Here is an 18479-nt window from a genome sequence, read left to right as displayed (position 1 = left end):
GTTACTTATGTTGCAACTCGATTGGTAATTGGACTTGGGCTTCACATGGAAAGTTTACAGCTCAGTCAAGGCGATGCATCACCAAATTACAGTAGATAAGAACAGTGGTATTCCATTCAAAAGGTTCCCCAACTCATCACATAACATGACCGTGCTTTTCGCAAATCATATTATCCCAGATAACTAAGATCATCATCTTCAATCACCACAACCCCAGATAAAGAACAATTACCAACCATGGCTCCTCGACGTATTTTTGTCATTGGCGCTACTGGCGCTCAAGGCCTGCCCGTATGCCGTGGACTCACCAAAGACGGCGCGTACAGCTTGCGTGTTCTGACACGTGATACAACATCCGCTCGGGCACGGGAGCTTGCCAAGCTTGGAGACGTCGAGTTCATTGAAGGCACGTTTACCAACGAAGCCAGCCTGCGAGAGGGCTTCGCGGGATGTTGGGGCGCCTTCATCAACATTGACGGCTTCAACTGCGGCGAGAAGACAGAAGTCTACTGGACCATCCGTGCTTACGAACTCGCTGTCGAGCTCGGAATTAAGTTCTTTGTATTCGGAAATCTCGACTACGCCTATAAAAAAGGCGGCTACGATCCAAAGTTCCGAGCCGGGCACTACGATGGCAAAGGCCGTATGGGAGAGTGGATGCTGCAACAGCGAAAGAGCAACAACATGGGAGTTGCCCTGTTCACCACCGGGCCATACATTGAGATGACGATTTCGGAAAAGACAATCATGACCCCGAGAGTTGAGAACGGCATTGTCACTTGGAGAGCCCCTCTCGGGGATGGGGAGGTTGCGCATATCGCCCTGGACGATTGCGAGTACTATGTCCGCTGGCTCTTTGACCACCCTGAAAGGTCTGACGGGATGGATCTGGAGGTTGCCATTGATCACATTCACTACACCGATCTAGCCGCAGCATTCGAAAGAGTTACAGGCAGCCCGGCTCAATATATCGACACTCCTGCGGACGTCTATTTTAACCATGTTCCGTTCTCTCACCAGCCGGCAGGGTACAACGCTGACCCGGCAGACCCGGCAACTATGTCGTTCAAGGACAACTTTACCGCTTTCTGGAATATATGGGCACATTCCGCAGGTAACAAAGGAGTCATCAAGCGGGACTACGCGCTTTTGGACGAGATTCACCCGAGTCGGATCAGGACAGCGGAAGAATTCTTCAGGAGAGAAGAAGAGAAGAGGCGAGCCGCTGGACTTGTTGGTCTCCTTGAATCCATCCAAAGCAACGCCCTGACTTCGATCTTGAAGATTGCCGAAGATGACAGGAAGGGGCAGTTGTAGTTAGGTTACTTGGGAATGCTTTGACGGACAGGAATCCCATCATTCAAAGAATGTATTGCCGCTACGCATAGAAATTTGGAGATCTCCAACTAATATTGCAGAGTATTCCTTGATGATCATAGCTGGTTTAAGCAACAGGTTAGGCGTGGCATCAAAGAAGACAATCAAGAGCCCACGATTTGGCTGTCGAATATTCTACAGTTAGCGAGGGTCGAAGACGGAGGAAATAGCTCGGGTTTGTTTACTTGAGGTGATCGAAAAAAATACTTCACTCTTTATTGCATCCTCATTTCAGTATTCTATAGCGCTCTCCTGTCAGATATCCAGACCAATGATCAATATGAAAGTCATCCAGGCTAATGCCCATTAGAACCGTGAGCTAACGAAGACCCCAAGGACATTTGAATAAAGTAGTGCTTTTCTAATGCTTGCCCAAAGCCAAAGAGTTGACAGAGGTGCCAATTCGCTAGAACTTCGTGGACATATCGTGTATTTCACGAGATTTGATTGGCCAGTCTTGTATTTTGACTCACGTCTAAATTAAAGGCACAGTGTAAACACGTAAAGTTCTCGTGCGATGGTTGACTCCGAAATCGTCTCAAAGGTTCTCTTACCACCCCAGAAAGCTAAGCAACCAAGAAGACCATAGCTGTTAAAGCTTTCTCGTATGGTCAACAGATTAGAGACAAAAGGTTTGTAGTCTGTAACTATAAGCTGATGGCGATGGGATATGCGGTGCTGTTTTGTTTTCGATGCCCTGTTTCTATTATTAAATGCACAAACGTTCTATGGAAGCCTATGATTGTGGCACTCAAAAACCATATTGAAAAAAAGAAGAGCCTAGGAACCCGTGTTCATTACACCAGGTACGGTCCCACCTGCTTCTCCAACCATTCCCAGTACTTTTTCCCAAGCTCCTTTTCCACAAGGTCAGCCCGAGCAGGTGTAAGACGACCAATGGGAACCACTAAGAGTCCCAGTCAGAACAATGAACAGCTTTGAAGTCAGGGATGTGAGTGACGCTTACCCCAGTCACTGGTGTTTGCGCGTGTGATATCAGGACTCAGACCGGCGAAGAGCTCGGTATAAGCACCATTCTTTGGCTCTCCCGCAATTGCTTTCTAAGACATGAAATGAAAACCATCAGCGATAGCCCTGAATAAATGTCTGTTGTTCGATTTGGTTTGTACGACTTACCGCAATGATCTTTTGGTACCATGGCATCGTACGCTGCAGGTTTGTCATGTAGACGCCGGGGTCGACACTCTGATTGGTACTGTAAGCAACGGTCTAGTCCTCTCATGGAAGCGAGAGTGGCCTACTATGCTGACGATTCCCTCTTTGGCCGTCCGCCTCGCGAACTCGGCTGCGATGATGACGTTACCAGCTTTACTCCTGCCGTACTTTGTCCCCGCGCCCTCGTCCTTGGCGTAATTCATGTTGTCAAAGTCGATCGGGGGCTTGGGGGCCATGTTCGCATAGCCCGAAGACAGCCATACAACGCGGACCGAGTCCCTCGGTGCAGTTCTGGCCGCGGCAGACAGCGCGGGGTGGAGGAGATGGGTAAAGAGAAACGGCCCCAGGGCGTTGACGCCGAGTTGGAGTTCGTAGCCCTGGGCTGTCTTGGATCCTTGCGGTGGGAGCATAACGCCGGCGTTGTTCCAGAGGACGTCTAGGCGGTCCTCCTTCCCGAGGAACTCCTGGGCGGATTGCTTGATTGTCGAGAGGTCGTTGAGATCCAGGAACAGATACTCACAGCGTCCCCTCGACTGCGGGTACAACTCCTTCAGTTCGTTGATCGCAGCCATGGCCCTGGTCTCGGACCGTGCTGCGAGGTACACTTTGGCATTTCTACTGTAGAGGATCTTTGCTAGTTCCTTGCCTAGACCACTGGAGCCTCCAGTGACGATGAATACCTATAAGGTGTGAGACATGATATGGACCAGACGAAGAGAATACTGCTTTACCTTATTACTCTGATCGGGCAAGGTTTCCTCTGTAAGATTGGCTTTCGGAGGGAAAAGATTCTTCAAAGCAGGACTCATTTTGCTGAAGTCTTCGGTATTGTTGTAATTGTCTTGGGAATGCAGTATGGAATTTGAGATGAAAGCGACTACGGAAACTGCGGCCTCTGGTCTTATATATATGTGGACGAGACATTCCAACTCCCACGAAATCTATCGCAAGCCTTCTTGCATGTTCAAGTCACCACAAAACCGCGGGTGTGGTGTAGGCCAATGTCAGCATACCTAGATAACGGAGTGGCTTGAGCGGTTAGATATGTAACCGCGCGGCGTTCAGCCGCGGTAGGAATTAAGGCGTGCATTCGTGAGGTTCTTTACCGAATTCGTCGTTAGGTCACGGGTTTAGGTGCTTGGTGGTCAGCGTAAGCCCGAATCTCACCCTCCGGAGTTCCGCATTAAGGAGATGCGAGGGAACCAAATCGCCGACATGCACTAGTTACTTCAGCTCGGGTCAACTCTCAATTATGGACATGCGAGTACGACCGGGTTTCGGGCTTCAACGTAGCACACGAATCATGCAAGGCGTGGCGAACAAAGGGTACGCGGCCAGAAAAGGCACCAGGTGTCATGTGCAATTACCAGCTGCCGCCACAGCTTCGCGCAAACAGTCGCGGTCACTTATGGGGCGTAGCCAACAGTGTCAGCCTCTCTCATGGGGCCCCGATCATCATGGTAGCCCTCCAACTCATAGTATGGTATATCTAGCTGCTGCCCGTCCAGCAATCCCATACCCGGCTGGATCGTAGCAGGTTGCTTGGGTTCGAACGACGACGTAAACCCGAAATCGAGACTTGGGTCCTGCAGCACCTCCTGCTCTTCAGGGAAAGGGACTTCGGAGAGAAATGTGAAGTCAAAGTCTGGGTGGGTGTAGTTGCTGAACAAGTCTAAAGGATCGGGTATGTCTGGAGTCGTGCCGCTGGTCGTCATAGTTGAAGGTGACGTATCTGTTGCCGAGGAGGTCGACCCGTATGTCCGGGAAGCTGGTGCATCGATGCTCGGTGGATCTTGGACGCCGCGCTCCTGATTCTCGAGCTGCTGGTAGCCCTTGAAGAGCGTAAGCTGGAGGTTTCGGGCAATTTCAATCACCTTCTGCTTCATCCCTTGCTCGACAAAGCTGAGCTCGCGCTCGATTTCTCTTTCGAGTTGTCGGCGAACCAAGGGCGGGAGCTCGCGGCGAAGGTAGTCCTCGTAGCCGCCCAGGCTCGTGTCGGCATCCTCTGTGCTGTAGTCTAGTTCTGTCAGTACTCCCAACCTTATAAGTGGCCCAGGCAGGTTCCAACTTACAAGGTGAGGGGATCTCCCTTTCTCTCACGTCTGGGAAAAGGATGCTGTACGCCTGTGTCCACTTCTCGGCCTCGGTGAGCTCCTTTGCGGACGTCTTCTTACGCGAGCGGAGCCTCTTTTCCTGGTCTTGAGTGATGCCGTCAAGGAACTCTGGCTCGCGGACCTCGCAGGCGTTTGCAGAGCGGGCGTGTGCCTGGAGATCTGCCTGGGTCTCGAATGGTTGGGAGCAGCGCGGGCACGAAAACTTTGGGAGCGAATGCTTGCGGTAGATGTGTTCCCTGGGAGATTGTCAGTCCCTTTTTTTGATTGTGCGGATAGCACGGCGGCGCACTTGATACGGTGGACGTGATCCCAGCCGGGCCCGCAACATGGTCGCTGGTTCTTGTATTTCCGGGGGTTATGCTTGAAGAATGGGCAGGCTAGTTTCGCGCCGTTTCCTCTGTCCTCATGGATCTTGGACAGCTTTGCCCGAGGCGGACGGTTTCCATCCCCGTCGCTGTTTCCCTCCTCCTCTTCCTCTCCTTGTTTGTTTTCGTCCGGTAGCCTATCATGCTTATTCGATCTTTTCCCTGATGATCGCGCAGATAGACCCTCGGCTGGCACTGCTTGATGGGTGCGGGCAGTACGCTTCCTTGGAGCTGAAGCTGGTGCGGCTGGTGTTACCACTGACCGAGGAGCTGGTGAAACTGGTCTCAGATGGAGATTTTCTAGTTGAACCGGAGGAGAAGAGGGTGGCAGAGCAGCCATCAATGCATTGGGAGTGTAGGACTGGCTCGCGGCAAGCCGAGGCACTATCCCGACCTTCTTTCGCTTATCAGGGATGTGACCTGGTGCTCCCAGTGCTGGTCGCGGCGGCGGCGACGGTGACGGGAGGGCCGATCTCAACGCCACACCGCTTCGACGACTTGGCACCGGTGCGTCGAAGGTAAACCCGCTGGCACTTTCTGTTGATGGTGGCAAAATCAGAGGTACCGATGTTGGAGGGGGAGGGGCATCCGATTCGTCTTGGCTTCCAGAGCCCCGACGAGTGATTGACAGCAGCGATTGCTCTGGGTCGAGTGACCCATCTTCGTTCTTGACTTTAAGTTTCGTGTCCAGCCAGCTCATGAAGGACGACATAAGTCTGTCAACCATGACCCTCTGGACTCTCTTGGACGGGTCGTCGACTTCCTGATATACTTCATCTTCTGCGTCAGAAGAGCTGCCATCGAAGTCCCTACCGCTCCTGGGCTCTGGTGTAGTTGGGCGGGATGCTTTCATCAGACTTGGAGGAGGCTTGTCGGGGTTGTCAACAAGTTCGATAAATGCTTCTGTTTCGAGTCCCGCCGGCACCTTTGATGATGATTGGGGTTCAAAGATTCCAAAGTCGAGTTCTTTTGACACCGGGGGCTCGGCACGACAGCTTTTCTGCCCCGTCTCTGCTTTGGAGAGAAAGGCTGGGTCAATGGTCATGGCAGCGTCGGAGATATGGTCATTGTGTGATGTGAGGTCGGATACACTCATCATCTTTTTCTTCTTCTTCTTATTCAGCATCATCATCATGTTCCAGCTTTCGGGAAGCTGCACTGATGCAGGCGTTTCGGGGGAGCCAGGGCAGGGGTCCGCCGAAGGGAGTTGGGCGCGGCTGTTGTTCTGGCTCGGAACTGCAGACCCCGGTGCTTTCTTTGGAGGAATTTCGTCCGAGTTTCCATCTTGGCTGCCCGAGAAAGGGCTGATGAGAAAGCGTGAGAGACTGCTTCTGATACGAAGCCGGGGCGGAGTCGACTCGGTGAGAGTCGTCTCGGAAGTCTCATGTTCATGCTGGGCTTCATCGGAGGGTAGAGGGTCATCGGCCGTCTCGAGATCCGATGCACGAGGCGAGCCGTCGCGCCGCCGGCTATCTTGGTCGGATTCGCTCGGGTCTCCGGTGACGGGCTTCTTCTCCTTTTCTAGTGGCGGCGGGCTCATGGTCACCAGCGGGAGTTTCTGTGGGGCGGATTGAAAGCCGGTGTGCGGGCAGGGGACGGCAAAGTCGGCAAAGGAGCCTCGACGCCGGACGAAGATGACGCAAAGGTCAGGCTCTCGCGATCTGTACGCGATGAGAGGTTCAGATGCAGACGCAAGGGGTGGCGGAGTGAATGTGGGTTGTTTGTTGTTGACAGGGGACTGGGTTGGAGGGCTTTTTGATGATGGGATGGATTGAGCGTTGCAGTTGTACGCGGCGGCGCAAAAGTCAGGGACGCGGCGGCGCGGGGTGCGTCCATTGCGGCTGACAGGGCCCCGCTTGGCCGAGCACGGTGGTCCACTCTATACCCGTACCTGCAGGTACCTACCTAAGGACCTAGGTAGGTAGGTTCCGCAGTGGAAACAGCCACGGTGCCGGCCGGGCCTTGAGTTCTTCAAGGACACCAAAGACTGAACATGGCATTATCGTGAGTAGGACAGGGTCCAAGATGTTTGTTTTCCGACCGAGGGAGTTGTACAATATTGGTGGTAAAGGGGGGGGGGGGGGGGCTTGAACCCAGCTGATAATGCGCTCAAGCCCAAGCAAGTGCCCTGCCTATGCAAGTAGCCATCGTACCCATCCATACCCTCTTGTTAACAAACTCGAAAGCCTGCTCGTTGGCTGTATTCCAACCTTGGTTCATGTCAAATATCTGAAGTGATAGATAGCTCTTTGAGCAGTGTGGTGGTATGGCAACTGCTAGCGTGATCCTTCGGCTGCCTGCGTCGACGTGATGGAACGGAGGACAAGCGTGTTTTAGTTGCTGTACTAGCCTTTATGACGCTCGATAGTATGATTTGACAGCACTTTGCGGGCCGGACTGCGAACTGATAATGGGTCATGAATATTGAGACATTATCATGAGAGCAACAGTGAGTGGGTCAATGAGTAAGGGAGTGAGTGAGGGAGGGAGGGAGAGGTTTTCCCTTGTATATCAGCTGCAAATGGGGCATTTCGGGGAGAATCGGGGGTCCAAGGGCGCAAAGATGACATTAGGGCGCGGCCGGAAAAGGGCGTTTTTGTCAGCAAGGAGCCACAGAACCACCTTCCTTCCTCTCCTTCTCACGAACACTAGAGTGAATGAAGGAAGGAAGGAAAGGTAGAAAACTGGACCTTCCCCCCTCTCTTCTCATATGCTTGCCTAGGTAGGCGCGTACGCAGGCAGGTACCACCTTCCTATCAATGGTTCCTCTTTTCCTCTCTTTCCGGGCCACCCTCGAGCTGCAAACACGTGATTGTGATTCGCCGAAGGGGCCGGCCCTGCTCCCATCAACGTAACAACAGCAAGTTTTCCATGTATTGTTTGCAAGTGGCCTTGGATCCGGATCGCTCTGAAACTGAGATAGGGTCGCACAGGTATGCAACAGTACCAAAAGCACAGTAGGAAAACACAGTACAAGCAAGTATCTATCATGGCTAATCAATAGTGTACTCAACACCATAGGAACGCTTCGAAACCCCATCTACGAATACTCGGACTGTCTTGCTTGGCATCTTGGCTTCCTACCTTGAGGCAAGGCCTCTCTCTCTCTCTCTCTCTCTCTCTCTCTCTCTCAATCAACCTAGCCCCATGTCTTCCAACCGCTTCCTACGCCAACCGATATCATGCCACCCACGCCAACCATATGCGGCCCCCTTCGCCGACGATGCCCTGCAACTTACTTGCTCTTCTGGGATGGTCGCCCTTATCTTGACGCCAGCCACCCAAGGCACCCCAAGAAAGCCAACCAGGATCCCATCCGACGAAGCCCTGGATCCCCCATGGACCAACCTCTGTCCAATGATGGAATGTTCTGTGCAACCAACCATCTCACTATACACCACCATTCAAGGGGTTTCCCCCCTCCAACATGCCCAAAGGGCCTTGGCTTGCATATATGGCCCCCCAACAACGCAAGTATAACTAGCTGTCCGACTCCATGTTTCGTTCGTTCTCGCACCATGTACACGCATCATGTCTGGCTACTACAGTCAGGTTTGTGTGTGAAAGCACATGTGGTATCTTGATTCTGCTAATAGCTACTGGTATGCATCAAATCATTCCGAGAATCATCGCTGGTCACAGGATGTTTCCGTATTTCAATGCACATTAACGAGCAGTCCATGGTCTTGCTGCACCCGCTTTTCGACCGTAGCCACGGCCCATCTTTCTTTTTGTTTCCCTTTCTCTCCAGCACCCATTACCAAACGTGGTGGATGGCACGCCTCCACGCGGGCATCGCAGCAAGACGTGCGCGGTATGCGTGGATCTCGTCCCAGTCAAGCTCACGTCGGCCAGTGTCGACATCCATCTGTGCCGTGCGGAGCCAGCCGGTGCGCTTCCAGAAGAAGCCACCGACCCAGAAAATCATCACAACAGGGAGGGCGAGGTACGACTTGAAGAAGCCTTCAGCGCCGTTCAGCTCATCCTTGCCAGGGGGGGCAATCGCAGTGTAAAACTATTAATCTCGTTAGCGCTTTGTTTCTCATTCATCAGCCGGGGATTGAATACACATACCTGAGCAGCAAGGACAACGAAGCACAAGAAAAGGCCGATCCAGGAGCCGGTGGTGCCACCGATTGCCTTGAAGGGGATCTCGTCGACAGTGTGCCCGTGGTACGCCCAAGCCTTGCGGAAGCGGATGTGTGCAAGGCAGATGGATCCCCAGGTAAAGGCGGCCGCCAAACCCGAGAGAGCCAGCAGCCAGTCGAACACAACCGGTCCGCTTGCGTTGAGGTTGACGTATGCCAGCGGTCCGAAGATGATCATGGCGAAGACGGACGCCAGAGGACGTCCGGAGCGGTCAATGTAGGTGAAAATCTTGGGTGCATATCCCTGCTGAGCCAAGGCAGTGAGGGTACGCGATCCACCATACACACTCGACACACCAATTGACAGAACGGACACGAGAATGACACAGTTCATGAAGTGGTCGAAGCCCTTGAGGCCGGCGTACTTGCCAACAAGCACAAAGGGGGAGGCCTTGACGTCAGAGTACGACGACTCGGAGAGCAAAGAAGGGTCGTCGGACGGGATCAGCAGACCGACAAAGAAGAGACCCAGGATGTAAAACAGCGAGATACGCCAGAACACCTGCTTGATGGCACCAGGCAGCGACTTGACAGGGTTCTTGGCCTCAGCCGCGGCCAGGCCGACGAGCTCGGTACCGGAGAAGGAGAAAGCTGCCGTGACGAAGACGGAGCAGAAACCCTTGAAGCCGTTGCGGAAGGCGCCGGGGTCATACCACAGCTTGGCACCCTGGTACTCGTGATATCTACCGCTCTCCGGTCCGCCACCAAGCACGAGGACGAGGCAGATGATCATGAAGATGACGGTAGCCCCGAGCTTGATGCAAGCCGACCAGAACTCCTCCTCGGCGTAACCAATCGAGCCGAAGATGTTAATGACGATGATAGCGATAAGGAAGACGGTGATCCAAACGGCGACACTGATGTCCCTGTTCCAGTATTGAACAACGAGACCACTGACTGTCAACTCGAGCGGAAGAACGGCGGCCCATTGAAAGACGTAGTTCCAGCCCATGGCGAAACCCCAGGAAGGATCGATGAAGCGTGTCGAGTAGGTGTAGAAGCCACCAGAGACGGGGTACATAACAGCGAGTTCACCGAGGGCATACACTTTTTTGCCAGCGTCAGCTACTGCTTGCTTGCTGTCAAGGACAATTTCGAATACTTACCGACGTTGAACATCATGATACCGACGAGGAGAAAGTCAATGAACAGGGAACCGGGACCCTGTGTCAGGTCAGCAACAACACTCGACAAATACGGCGACCAAGGCGAGCAACGCCTCCATCCATGGCAGGCAGTACTTACACCCTTGCTCAGAGCACCACCGGAACCGACGAAGAAACCAGCACCGATGGAGCCACCGATAGCGATCATGTGGAGATGGCGCTTGCTCATGGCACGGTCGAGTTCGACGACACCACGGCCATATTCGCGCTTCTTGAACGATGTCAAGTTCACGCCGGCACGGGTTGCCCAGGACTCCTCGCTGATGGCACCACGAACGTCCTTTCCGCTGCTAGAATCGTAGCCAGGGGCGCCGCCAATGGCCTTCTCGTCGGCCTCGACCTTTGTGGGGATGACCCCTTCTTGAGCAGCCATGATGGCGATGTGCAACTTCCGTGAAGGACTGGAAGGAGACTCAAGACCTGTGAAGGGTATGGACAGACAACGGATGTCTGTTACAAAAGAAAGATATGCGGGAGCATGACCTGGGAGGGAATGCGAAAGAACGGAGAGGGATGCCGAGCTGACACGGACAAGATGAGACGGGGAAGGGAAGAGCTTTATGAAGGAAATGCTGATCGAGACAGGAACTGACGCGCAAGGACTAAGGGTTCTTGTCAAGGGCGGCGCAAGCGGATCCAGTCATGCACGGAAGACCACTAATAGATTGCAATCCATTGACGATGGATAATTACACACACAAAAGGAAGAGGAGGAGGTGAGAGGGTCAGGGATGGAATTACGATGGGGGATGGTCTGTCCGGCTTTGCCCCTCTCTCTTGGGGTGAAGTACGCTGATCTTAGCATGGACGGGCTCCGAAGCAGGCAATCCTGGACAGCAACCCATTCGTTTACTGTCGCATACGATGATGGGGGGAGGGGGGGGGGGGGGGGGCGATTTGGCTTTCGACCGTGCATCGGTACGTACTGGATCTTATGGGAAGAGGGAAGGCTAAGCCATTGTCAAGTGTCAAGTGGGCGGCGGGACGGCCGCGGACAGCTTTCCGATATGCATGATACGCTAACCAAGGGCACAGGTATGTACGGTACAGGTTCGCCCGACGAGAAGCACTGCGCGGTCGCGGTCAGGGTCAACAAGGGTAGAACCACAGGAACGGATAGTCGACCTGTTCTCCGGACCCTCTTACTCTTTTCTCCACCGGTGAGTGCGCCTCTTCGGACGATTGCGCATCTGGAGTCGAAGCCCCAGATAGCGTGAGCGGCGCTGGTTGGCCAATGACCATGGTGTCACTTGAAGCCGTTAGCAAATGGCTCCGCAAAGTGGCCGCCCCCTCGCTATTATCCGCCCACTGTGCGCTCTCCTCTAAACGTTATCTCAGAGTCCCTGGGCAGCGGTAGAATGCCAGTGTGATTTGGTCGGCGGCCAGTGAGTTAAGCCTATTTCGGAAGGCACTGCCACCACTGCCACTGCCACTGCCACGGCCACCACCATGGCCACTACCACGGCTACCACTGCCCACGTCTGTAACCGATGCAAAAAACGCCCTTTTTGCCGCAAATCCACTATCGCCAACAGACGCCCACGATGCCCGAGATTGAGCCCTTATATCTAACCTTTGAAGAGTGCTAGCGATGTGTATAAATTTTCTATTGCAATAAGGGTATTACCCTTTGAGCAAAAGGCTAGAGTAATAAGCGTTGCTGATTTAACTTTATCTGCGACTGGGCTGGTAATTGCCCACTTTGGGCTACGCGAAAAAACGTTTCATTAAAACAAACTAACTGCCCCTTTGTAGGCAAGATCTGGCGCTATGGCGACAGTTAGCATTAGGAGATTATGGACAGCAGAGATCTTTACAACTATACATTACTTACTAAAGATGAGTTTACCAAAGTCGTGGCCTTCTAGCGGTTAAGTGAGGAGGAGGCTGCTTATTATGTAGCCTAGGAGGGCCGAAAGTTAATACTTGAACGCGTTAAAGAGCTATCCACTAATAACAATATGACCTTACGTGAGATTGCTATTTAGCTAGCTAATATAGAGAAGGTAACTATTATTAACTAACGTGTATATAACCTCTAATGTGAGCTATGTAAGAGCAAATTTGGCCTGTTAACCTCTATATAACTATTTATTGAACAACTATGGTAACGCGATAATATTCTCTTTTACTGTATTTACTGCGGCAATGATGGGAAGATTAATGGTGTTTTCTAGATATACTAGCCTTGCCTGGAAATGCTGAAGAGGTATCTAGAGTTATTAATAATAGATAATATATATAAGGTACATAAAAAAACATTACTTATCCTAACTATGTTCTAATGCCTTCTGCTATAGCAGGTTAACTGCTTTTAAATACTACTTTTTTAAGTAGTAGGCCTTACTGCTGTTAATATAACTTTTAACGTATACTTTTGCCTAGTATTTGCTAAAACAACTGACTTTTACCTCTAGGTGCTTCTTTAACTTTGTATATTACTATAAGAGAGTAATATCCCTGACCTAGGCGTAATAATTACTGATTTTGACGCTGGATTAAAGCGCGCTGCTAGGGAGGTCTTCTTAAATATAAAACAACAACTTTGTGTCTAGTATATGCTGAAAAACGTGGTGTTGAACACAAAGAAGAAGTAGGAAGGCCTACAAGGCCCTGAGGCTAACAAAGTTGTAGCTGCTGCCCTTGCTACTAACCCTACCTACCTATAATAATAATAATAACAACAAGAGGATATTTTAACCTTTGACAAGAAGGTGTATTTATATAACCTAGATAGGCTTGTTAACGCGTAGTAGGCCTGTGTTTACGTGTCTACTGTTAACATCTATAAAAAGGCATAGAAATCCCTTAAGCAGTAATTTACTAACTAGCTAGGTACGTTATGTCTACTTATCCTGAATTTTAGCTGACTTCTCTAGTAATAATTCAGTATCTATAGACAATATATATCCTATAGCTCTATAAATTTATTAATTATAAAATCTATTACCTCTATAACTATAGTGTTAAGAGTATGTTGCCTACTAAAGGGTTATATACTAAGTTAAAGTTATATCTTGCCTACTGCTTTACTAACCTCTATACCTTTTATACTAAAATACGCAAAATAGTTAACTAGAAAATAGATTATTATAATGCCTAATGTAGGTATAAACGTTGTTGCTGTATACCTACTAGCTAAATCTAGTTATTGTAACTATTAATATATAAAGTTTCTTTTTATGCCCTTAGGCTCTTTTACTAATAATATATGGCTACTAGTAAGGCCTTTAAGAAGCAACAGAGCCTTTAGCCTGGCTACAGTGGTGCCTTCTTTAAGCAGTAGGGAATACTTTGCTGCTATAACCTTTTATAGTGGTTATAACTTGCTGACTATAGCTAAATACTATAAAAGGAGGATCTTAACCCTTACTGGCGACTTGATTAGAACAATGTACGTATATCTATTAGTAAACTATTCTTTGCTAATAAGCCTAGCTAAATTTAATTGCCCTTTGACTCTAGGCTATTAAGGCTGACCTGAATCTTGTTTGCTGCTAATGGGCGTATTGCTATATACCTATTGACTCCTCTGACGACAAGGCTCCTACTTTTTCCCTTACTGATACCTAACAGGATCCCTCTGCGTAGGAAAGATATAATGCCTTTTATACTACCTCTAAAGTTAATACTTCTCTAACGTCTACCCTAACTTTAAATTATGCTAGTAGCCCTAGTGTATATGGCAGCTGTAGTAGACGCGGCAGCAGTAGCTGCAGCAGCAGCAGTAGGGCACAACAGTAATAACTCCTTGTTATTAATAGTCTCTGTAGTACTGTTGAGAATCTGGCAGCCTTAGTATAAATATTACACGATAATTAGGCCTAGCAAGAGCAATGGCGGCTTGAGGCTGAGTAACAACGGCAGGCCTACGAGGCTGCCCTTTTTTATTACTGGCAGTAACAACAAGCAGTACTTTTGGCCTGGCAGCAGGAGCAACTTGGCTGGCAATTAGTGCTGCCGCGGCTGCTGCGGCCGCTGCGGCCGCTGCCGCTGTTGCTGCTGCTGTAGCAGCAATATGGGCAGTATGGGCCATATGGGCAGTATGGGCAGTATGGGCAGTATGGGCAGGGTTAACTTGGGCCTTGAATGGGTCACGTGATATAATGAATTTTTGAATTAATTGTAGCCGTTGCCTCTATTTTGCCTTGAATCGCCTGACTTTGAATCGCTTGAATCTGAAGAGTTTTTAACTTTACGCAACTTTCTGAATCCTGGCCTTCTCATTGGTCAGTTAAGTCAGAATGTTGTTGTGGGCTATTTTTTGCTGGCGCTGACATAATGGATTCCGAAATAGGCTTAACTCACTGGCCGCCGACCAAATCACACTGGCATTCTACCGCTACCCAGAGTCCCCTCGAAAACCAGTGGGTGGGACTGGCGCGCAAGTGGAGTGAGCACGAGTCCTTGGGAATTAAGACATGGGGAGAAAGGGCCGGCAAGTGGTCCAAGCCCGCGACGATGGAGACGAGTCGAATCCAGGTACGCTACGACTAAGCTAGGATGACTTGCCTAACACCTGGGCAGTCTGCGTGCGCGGTCATCTCAGCCTGTATACGGATAGTCGAGTTCGATTTGTGCTGATGTCGACGAGGCTCACTAGGGGAAGGTGATGGAATTGGCCGCCATTAACAAGCCACATGGGTGAAGTCTTGTCGGAGCTTTTGGATAGAGTTTTAGCGGCTCTTTTGGAAGTCACTGCTTGGCACGGTACTCGCGAATACTGGTTGGTCTCCCTCCCTTGCCTTGGAAGATAGCCTGCGCCGCCAAGTAAGCCACTCCGAGGTCTGGACTCCATTCTTGCCTTTCGCTCGCTGCCGCAGACAACGAGCTGATCTTGGCCGCCCCGGGTTTCTCTGCAACCTTGCAAACCCCCGACGTCGTACAGCACATGGGTGAGACAGGGGGGCTAGGATGCCAACAACTCCACGCACACACACCACACACACACCACACACCCACGGCCACATACAGTTTCGGTTTCAAGGTTTCTAGCGTTTCTGCGCTAGCTTTGGCTGCCGGTGCTGTCGCGTGATGGCTTGTGAATCCTCAGCTACATCAACCCCGCGCAACGTAGCGGCATGGCTTCTTGATCTGGCCGAGACATTTCTCGGAGAAGACCTATGGTTCCGCCGCCGCGAATCGTACAAAGCATCGGCATCGGCATGTGCAATTTATCCCATGCTTCAGATACCGCGCTTGTTTCCATCACTGGAGCCTGCGCATGGCACCAGGGGGTTATGGGAAATTGAGTCGCGTCCCCTGTCCAACTTTACCGTCGCTGTCGCCCGCCGGTATAGGCCCTATCGCGATTGTGTCGCCTCTACTGCCTCCACGCGAATTACCGTCTTAGTTGACACATATACACGTCTACGGCCGCCCCGACCAACAATCACACAGTACGGATAACAGCCCCGGTATGATGGTGTGTGATTCCACTCGCACGATAAGCCATTGGTGACAGCATATGATTATGACGTCTGTTGGCCGTGAAAGGTCCGACAGGTGGCCATGCGATAAGAGTTATGGGTGCCTACGGCTCATACCATTTGCCGACACGTTTCGAACGAGCCACCGATGTGCCGAATTGGGGGCGAATAGGATACACTCCGTACGTTGGATGCTTCTGGTGTCTTGGTTGTCTTCTACCACAACACCAACTGAGCGATGCAGTCTGCCCACACGCGCGGGGATGCATATCCAGTAACCTGCTTCTAGGTATTCTACTACGTAGTATTCCCTACTGTTTGGCATGCATATCCCGGCACATCACACCCTCCTCGACCAGACCAAACCCTTCTGTCGGTCCTTCTAGCGCCCTTCTATTTGCCCCCATTGACCCAATCTCACGCTCCGGCCCTTTCATCCATCTTGATTCGTCTATCTGACGACGATCAGAGCTTCTCTGAGACTCCCGTAAGTCGCGCCCGCTCGATGTTGGTATGGAGTCATGCGCCTCCTCTACATACCGGTAGTATGCGCTGCCCAATATCAGACAGACGGTCGCTCCGGACGGAACGCTTATCTGCACAGCTCTCTCCAGTGGCCCAGAGACACCATCGTCATGCGGGTCCTTTGGGGCTGCCACACCCATGCCCACAGCAACCTAGGGGTGCTCCAGTCTAACTGGGGGTCAACTCGGGGAACGAACCAAGAGTGTATCTTCTTCCAGCTCGCCTCGGGACGAGTACACTATGTATGTCGCTCAGAGGGGGGGGGGTTTGCCGGGGATGACACTGCCAGTGCGAATTTCTGTCTACACTACTAGTATCCGTATACTGCACTCTATGGTTCGCGACGCAGCGGGGGCGCGGAGTGTTGCACGACTCGGTCATCACTCACCAGTCAAAGTGGCTGCTGGCCTGGATTGCCTCGAGTCAGCCCAATTGATTGCATCTAGCAAAACACATGGTACCGCGCTTACGGAATTGCTGCGATACCCCCTCAAACTGTCATCAGCCCGACGAACCCCTTAAGTCAAGGGAGATTGTCGGGAGTTACCACAAGCATAAACTATGCACTTTTAAAGGCCTTATCGAGGATGAGTTCGAAAGGCGTTCGTCCGCTCCCACCGTCGTCCATGTGCACAGCCCCGTCTCCGGTTGCAGCGCCAACGCAATCGACCGAGCATGCTCCATCCTCGGGAGAAGCACAAGAAATAACCCACATTTGGGGGCGCGGCACTTGTAGACGACCCCGTATCCAAGATTACTTGGGGCTCTCATCACTCGATGCGGCAATAGGCCCTTCTCCGCCAGCCTCGGCTGAAGCGGTCGGTCTTACCTCCTCCAGGCTTTAGCCGTGCTTCGGCAAGCAATCAATGCCAACCAACGGTGGGAGAGACAGATCACAATCACCACATTCCATTAGCGGAGACCGAGTGGAGCGGCACCACACTACTACGTAGGTATTCGGGACGTTGGATCCTTGCCGCGGCATGTCAAAGAACACGCCATTGGCGCTGCCAGAAGACGCAACATCGCATCTGAAGGGTGAGCTTCTCTGCATGGAAGCCATGATGGCCCCTGACTTGCTCCGGAAGAGGCCAGTTTCTAAAACACGACCCTTCCGACACGCAGCGGTGGAGAGCGCCAACTGATTCGTAAAGAGCTCCAACAAAACACAATCCGAGGTGCCGGATTGGATTTGCCAGGCATTCCTCTGGGGAAACGCGGCGACGGCCCCCCCATTCGCGCGCGAGACGATTCTCGTACGTAACGACATGGATTAGGCGTTGGCCTCAGCTCTCGGTTCTTACTATGGTATCGGGCCAAAGTTTAACCCCCTCGTCAAGTACCCGTGGAGCAGCCCATACCCACTTAAACAGCCAATCAGAGGTCCTATATCCATCCAACCAATCCACCTATTGCCAGCAGCACTTTTTCCTCCTTTTTTTTTCCCTCTTGCAACAACCCAACCAACCAACCCACCTATATCGCCAATATGGTCCGGCCGGCCGGCAGCAACACGAAGCACCTTACAGAGGCCAACCGGCAACGGATACGCACCCTTTATACCGACGCGAAGCTATCGCAGCCAGAGATAGCTAATATTACTAGATTTTCAAAGCACCAAGTCTGTACAGTAATTTGGGCCCTGGTGGCAGCTGTTGCCCCCTGGTTGGGCTGGCCAAGGGTTATGATAACCTAACAAGAAGAGCAGCTTGTTAAGTATGTTACCTCTTTAAAGGAGGGCCGCTAGGCCTCCTTTTTACGCCTATCTATACTCCTTTTTTCCTCTAAATTTGGTGCTTATATAATTTAAGCAGCTCTTTGGCGGCTCGGCTTCAAGCGACAGGCCGCACAGCGGAAGCCCCCTATCTCTAAAGTCAACTAGCAACAGCGTCTCGCTTAGGCCCAAGAGTACCTCCATTAGAGCGTCAAGGACTAGAAGAAGGTTCTATAGATAGATAAGACATAGGTAACTAGTAGTTACTACACAAAGATCTATATAACCTATTAGTCTAGTGAAGAGTGGGATCTAACTTGTATTATTGAGAGGTATTAACGTAAGCGGGGTTAGATATTCTAGGGATGTTTCTCTAGGGATTAGAAAAGGCTAGGTATCTTCTAGGAGAAGGATTAGGGCAGTATTAAGGCTAAGTCCTACTGACAGCAGACTATTCCTATTATC

General features: G+C 51.3%; 6 protein-coding genes across 6 annotated transcripts; 2 read left to right on the top strand and 4 right to left on the bottom strand.

Annotated features, from left to right (window-relative positions):
- The first annotated feature begins 73 nt into the window (after positions 1-73).
- Positions 74-1664, top strand: LY79DRAFT_567103 (NmrA-like family protein). The gene has a single exon (XM_060558869.1). It carries the CDS (start codon positions 238-240, stop codon positions 1315-1317), a length of 1080 nt encoding a protein of 359 aa, XP_060409636.1. The 5' UTR covers positions 74-237; the 3' UTR covers positions 1318-1664.
- Positions 1665-2174: 510 nt separating this feature from the next.
- LY79DRAFT_673211 (short-chain dehydrogenase) lies at positions 2175-3362 on the bottom strand (the record flags this gene model as incomplete). The annotated part of the gene is made up of 5 exons (XM_060564145.1): positions 2175-2284; positions 2345-2438; positions 2515-2583; positions 2640-3233; positions 3285-3362. The coding sequence occupies 5 exons, from the start codon at positions 3360-3362 to the stop codon at positions 2175-2177; spliced, it is 945 nt and encodes a 314-aa protein (XP_060409635.1).
- Positions 3363-3959: 597 nt separating this feature from the next.
- LY79DRAFT_673210 (uncharacterized protein) lies at positions 3960-6572 on the bottom strand (the record flags this gene model as incomplete). Its single annotated transcript, XM_060564144.1, has 3 exons — positions 3960-4570; positions 4626-4903; positions 4957-6572. 3 exons carry the CDS (start codon positions 6570-6572, stop codon positions 3960-3962), a joined length of 2505 nt encoding a protein of 834 aa, XP_060409634.1.
- A 940-nt stretch (positions 6573-7512) lies between these two features.
- Positions 7513-8164, bottom strand: LY79DRAFT_567088 (uncharacterized protein). The gene has a single exon (XM_060558868.1). The coding sequence runs from the start codon at positions 8070-8072 to the stop codon at positions 7632-7634; it is 441 nt and encodes a 146-aa protein (XP_060409633.1). The 5' UTR covers positions 8073-8164; the 3' UTR covers positions 7513-7631.
- A 625-nt stretch (positions 8165-8789) lies between these two features.
- LY79DRAFT_524576 (amino acid permease) lies at positions 8790-10719 on the bottom strand (the record flags this gene model as incomplete). The annotated part of the gene is made up of 4 exons (XM_060555641.1): positions 8790-9047; positions 9107-10227; positions 10287-10344; positions 10426-10719. 4 exons carry the CDS (start codon positions 10717-10719, stop codon positions 8790-8792), a joined length of 1731 nt encoding a protein of 576 aa, XP_060409632.1.
- A 3645-nt stretch (positions 10720-14364) lies between these two features.
- LY79DRAFT_696480 (uncharacterized protein) lies at positions 14365-16841 on the top strand (the record flags this gene model as incomplete). Its single annotated transcript, XM_060564832.1, has 5 exons — positions 14365-14418; positions 14476-14575; positions 14644-14828; positions 16065-16262; positions 16322-16841. The coding sequence occupies 5 exons, from the start codon at positions 14365-14367 to the stop codon at positions 16454-16456; spliced, it is 672 nt and encodes a 223-aa protein (XP_060409631.1). The 3' UTR covers positions 16457-16841.
- Positions 16842-18479: the final 1638 nt, after the last annotated feature.

The sequence above is a fragment of the Colletotrichum navitas genome (assembly GCF_030913465.1).
Source record: "Colletotrichum navitas strain CBS 125086 chromosome Unknown LY79scaffold_81, whole genome shotgun sequence".
In the NCBI taxonomy this organism is placed as follows: domain Eukaryota; kingdom Fungi; phylum Ascomycota; class Sordariomycetes; order Glomerellales; family Glomerellaceae; genus Colletotrichum; species Colletotrichum navitas.
The sequence above is the reverse complement of the archived record's forward strand: the minus strand, read 5'-3'. Positions and strand labels throughout refer to the sequence as shown.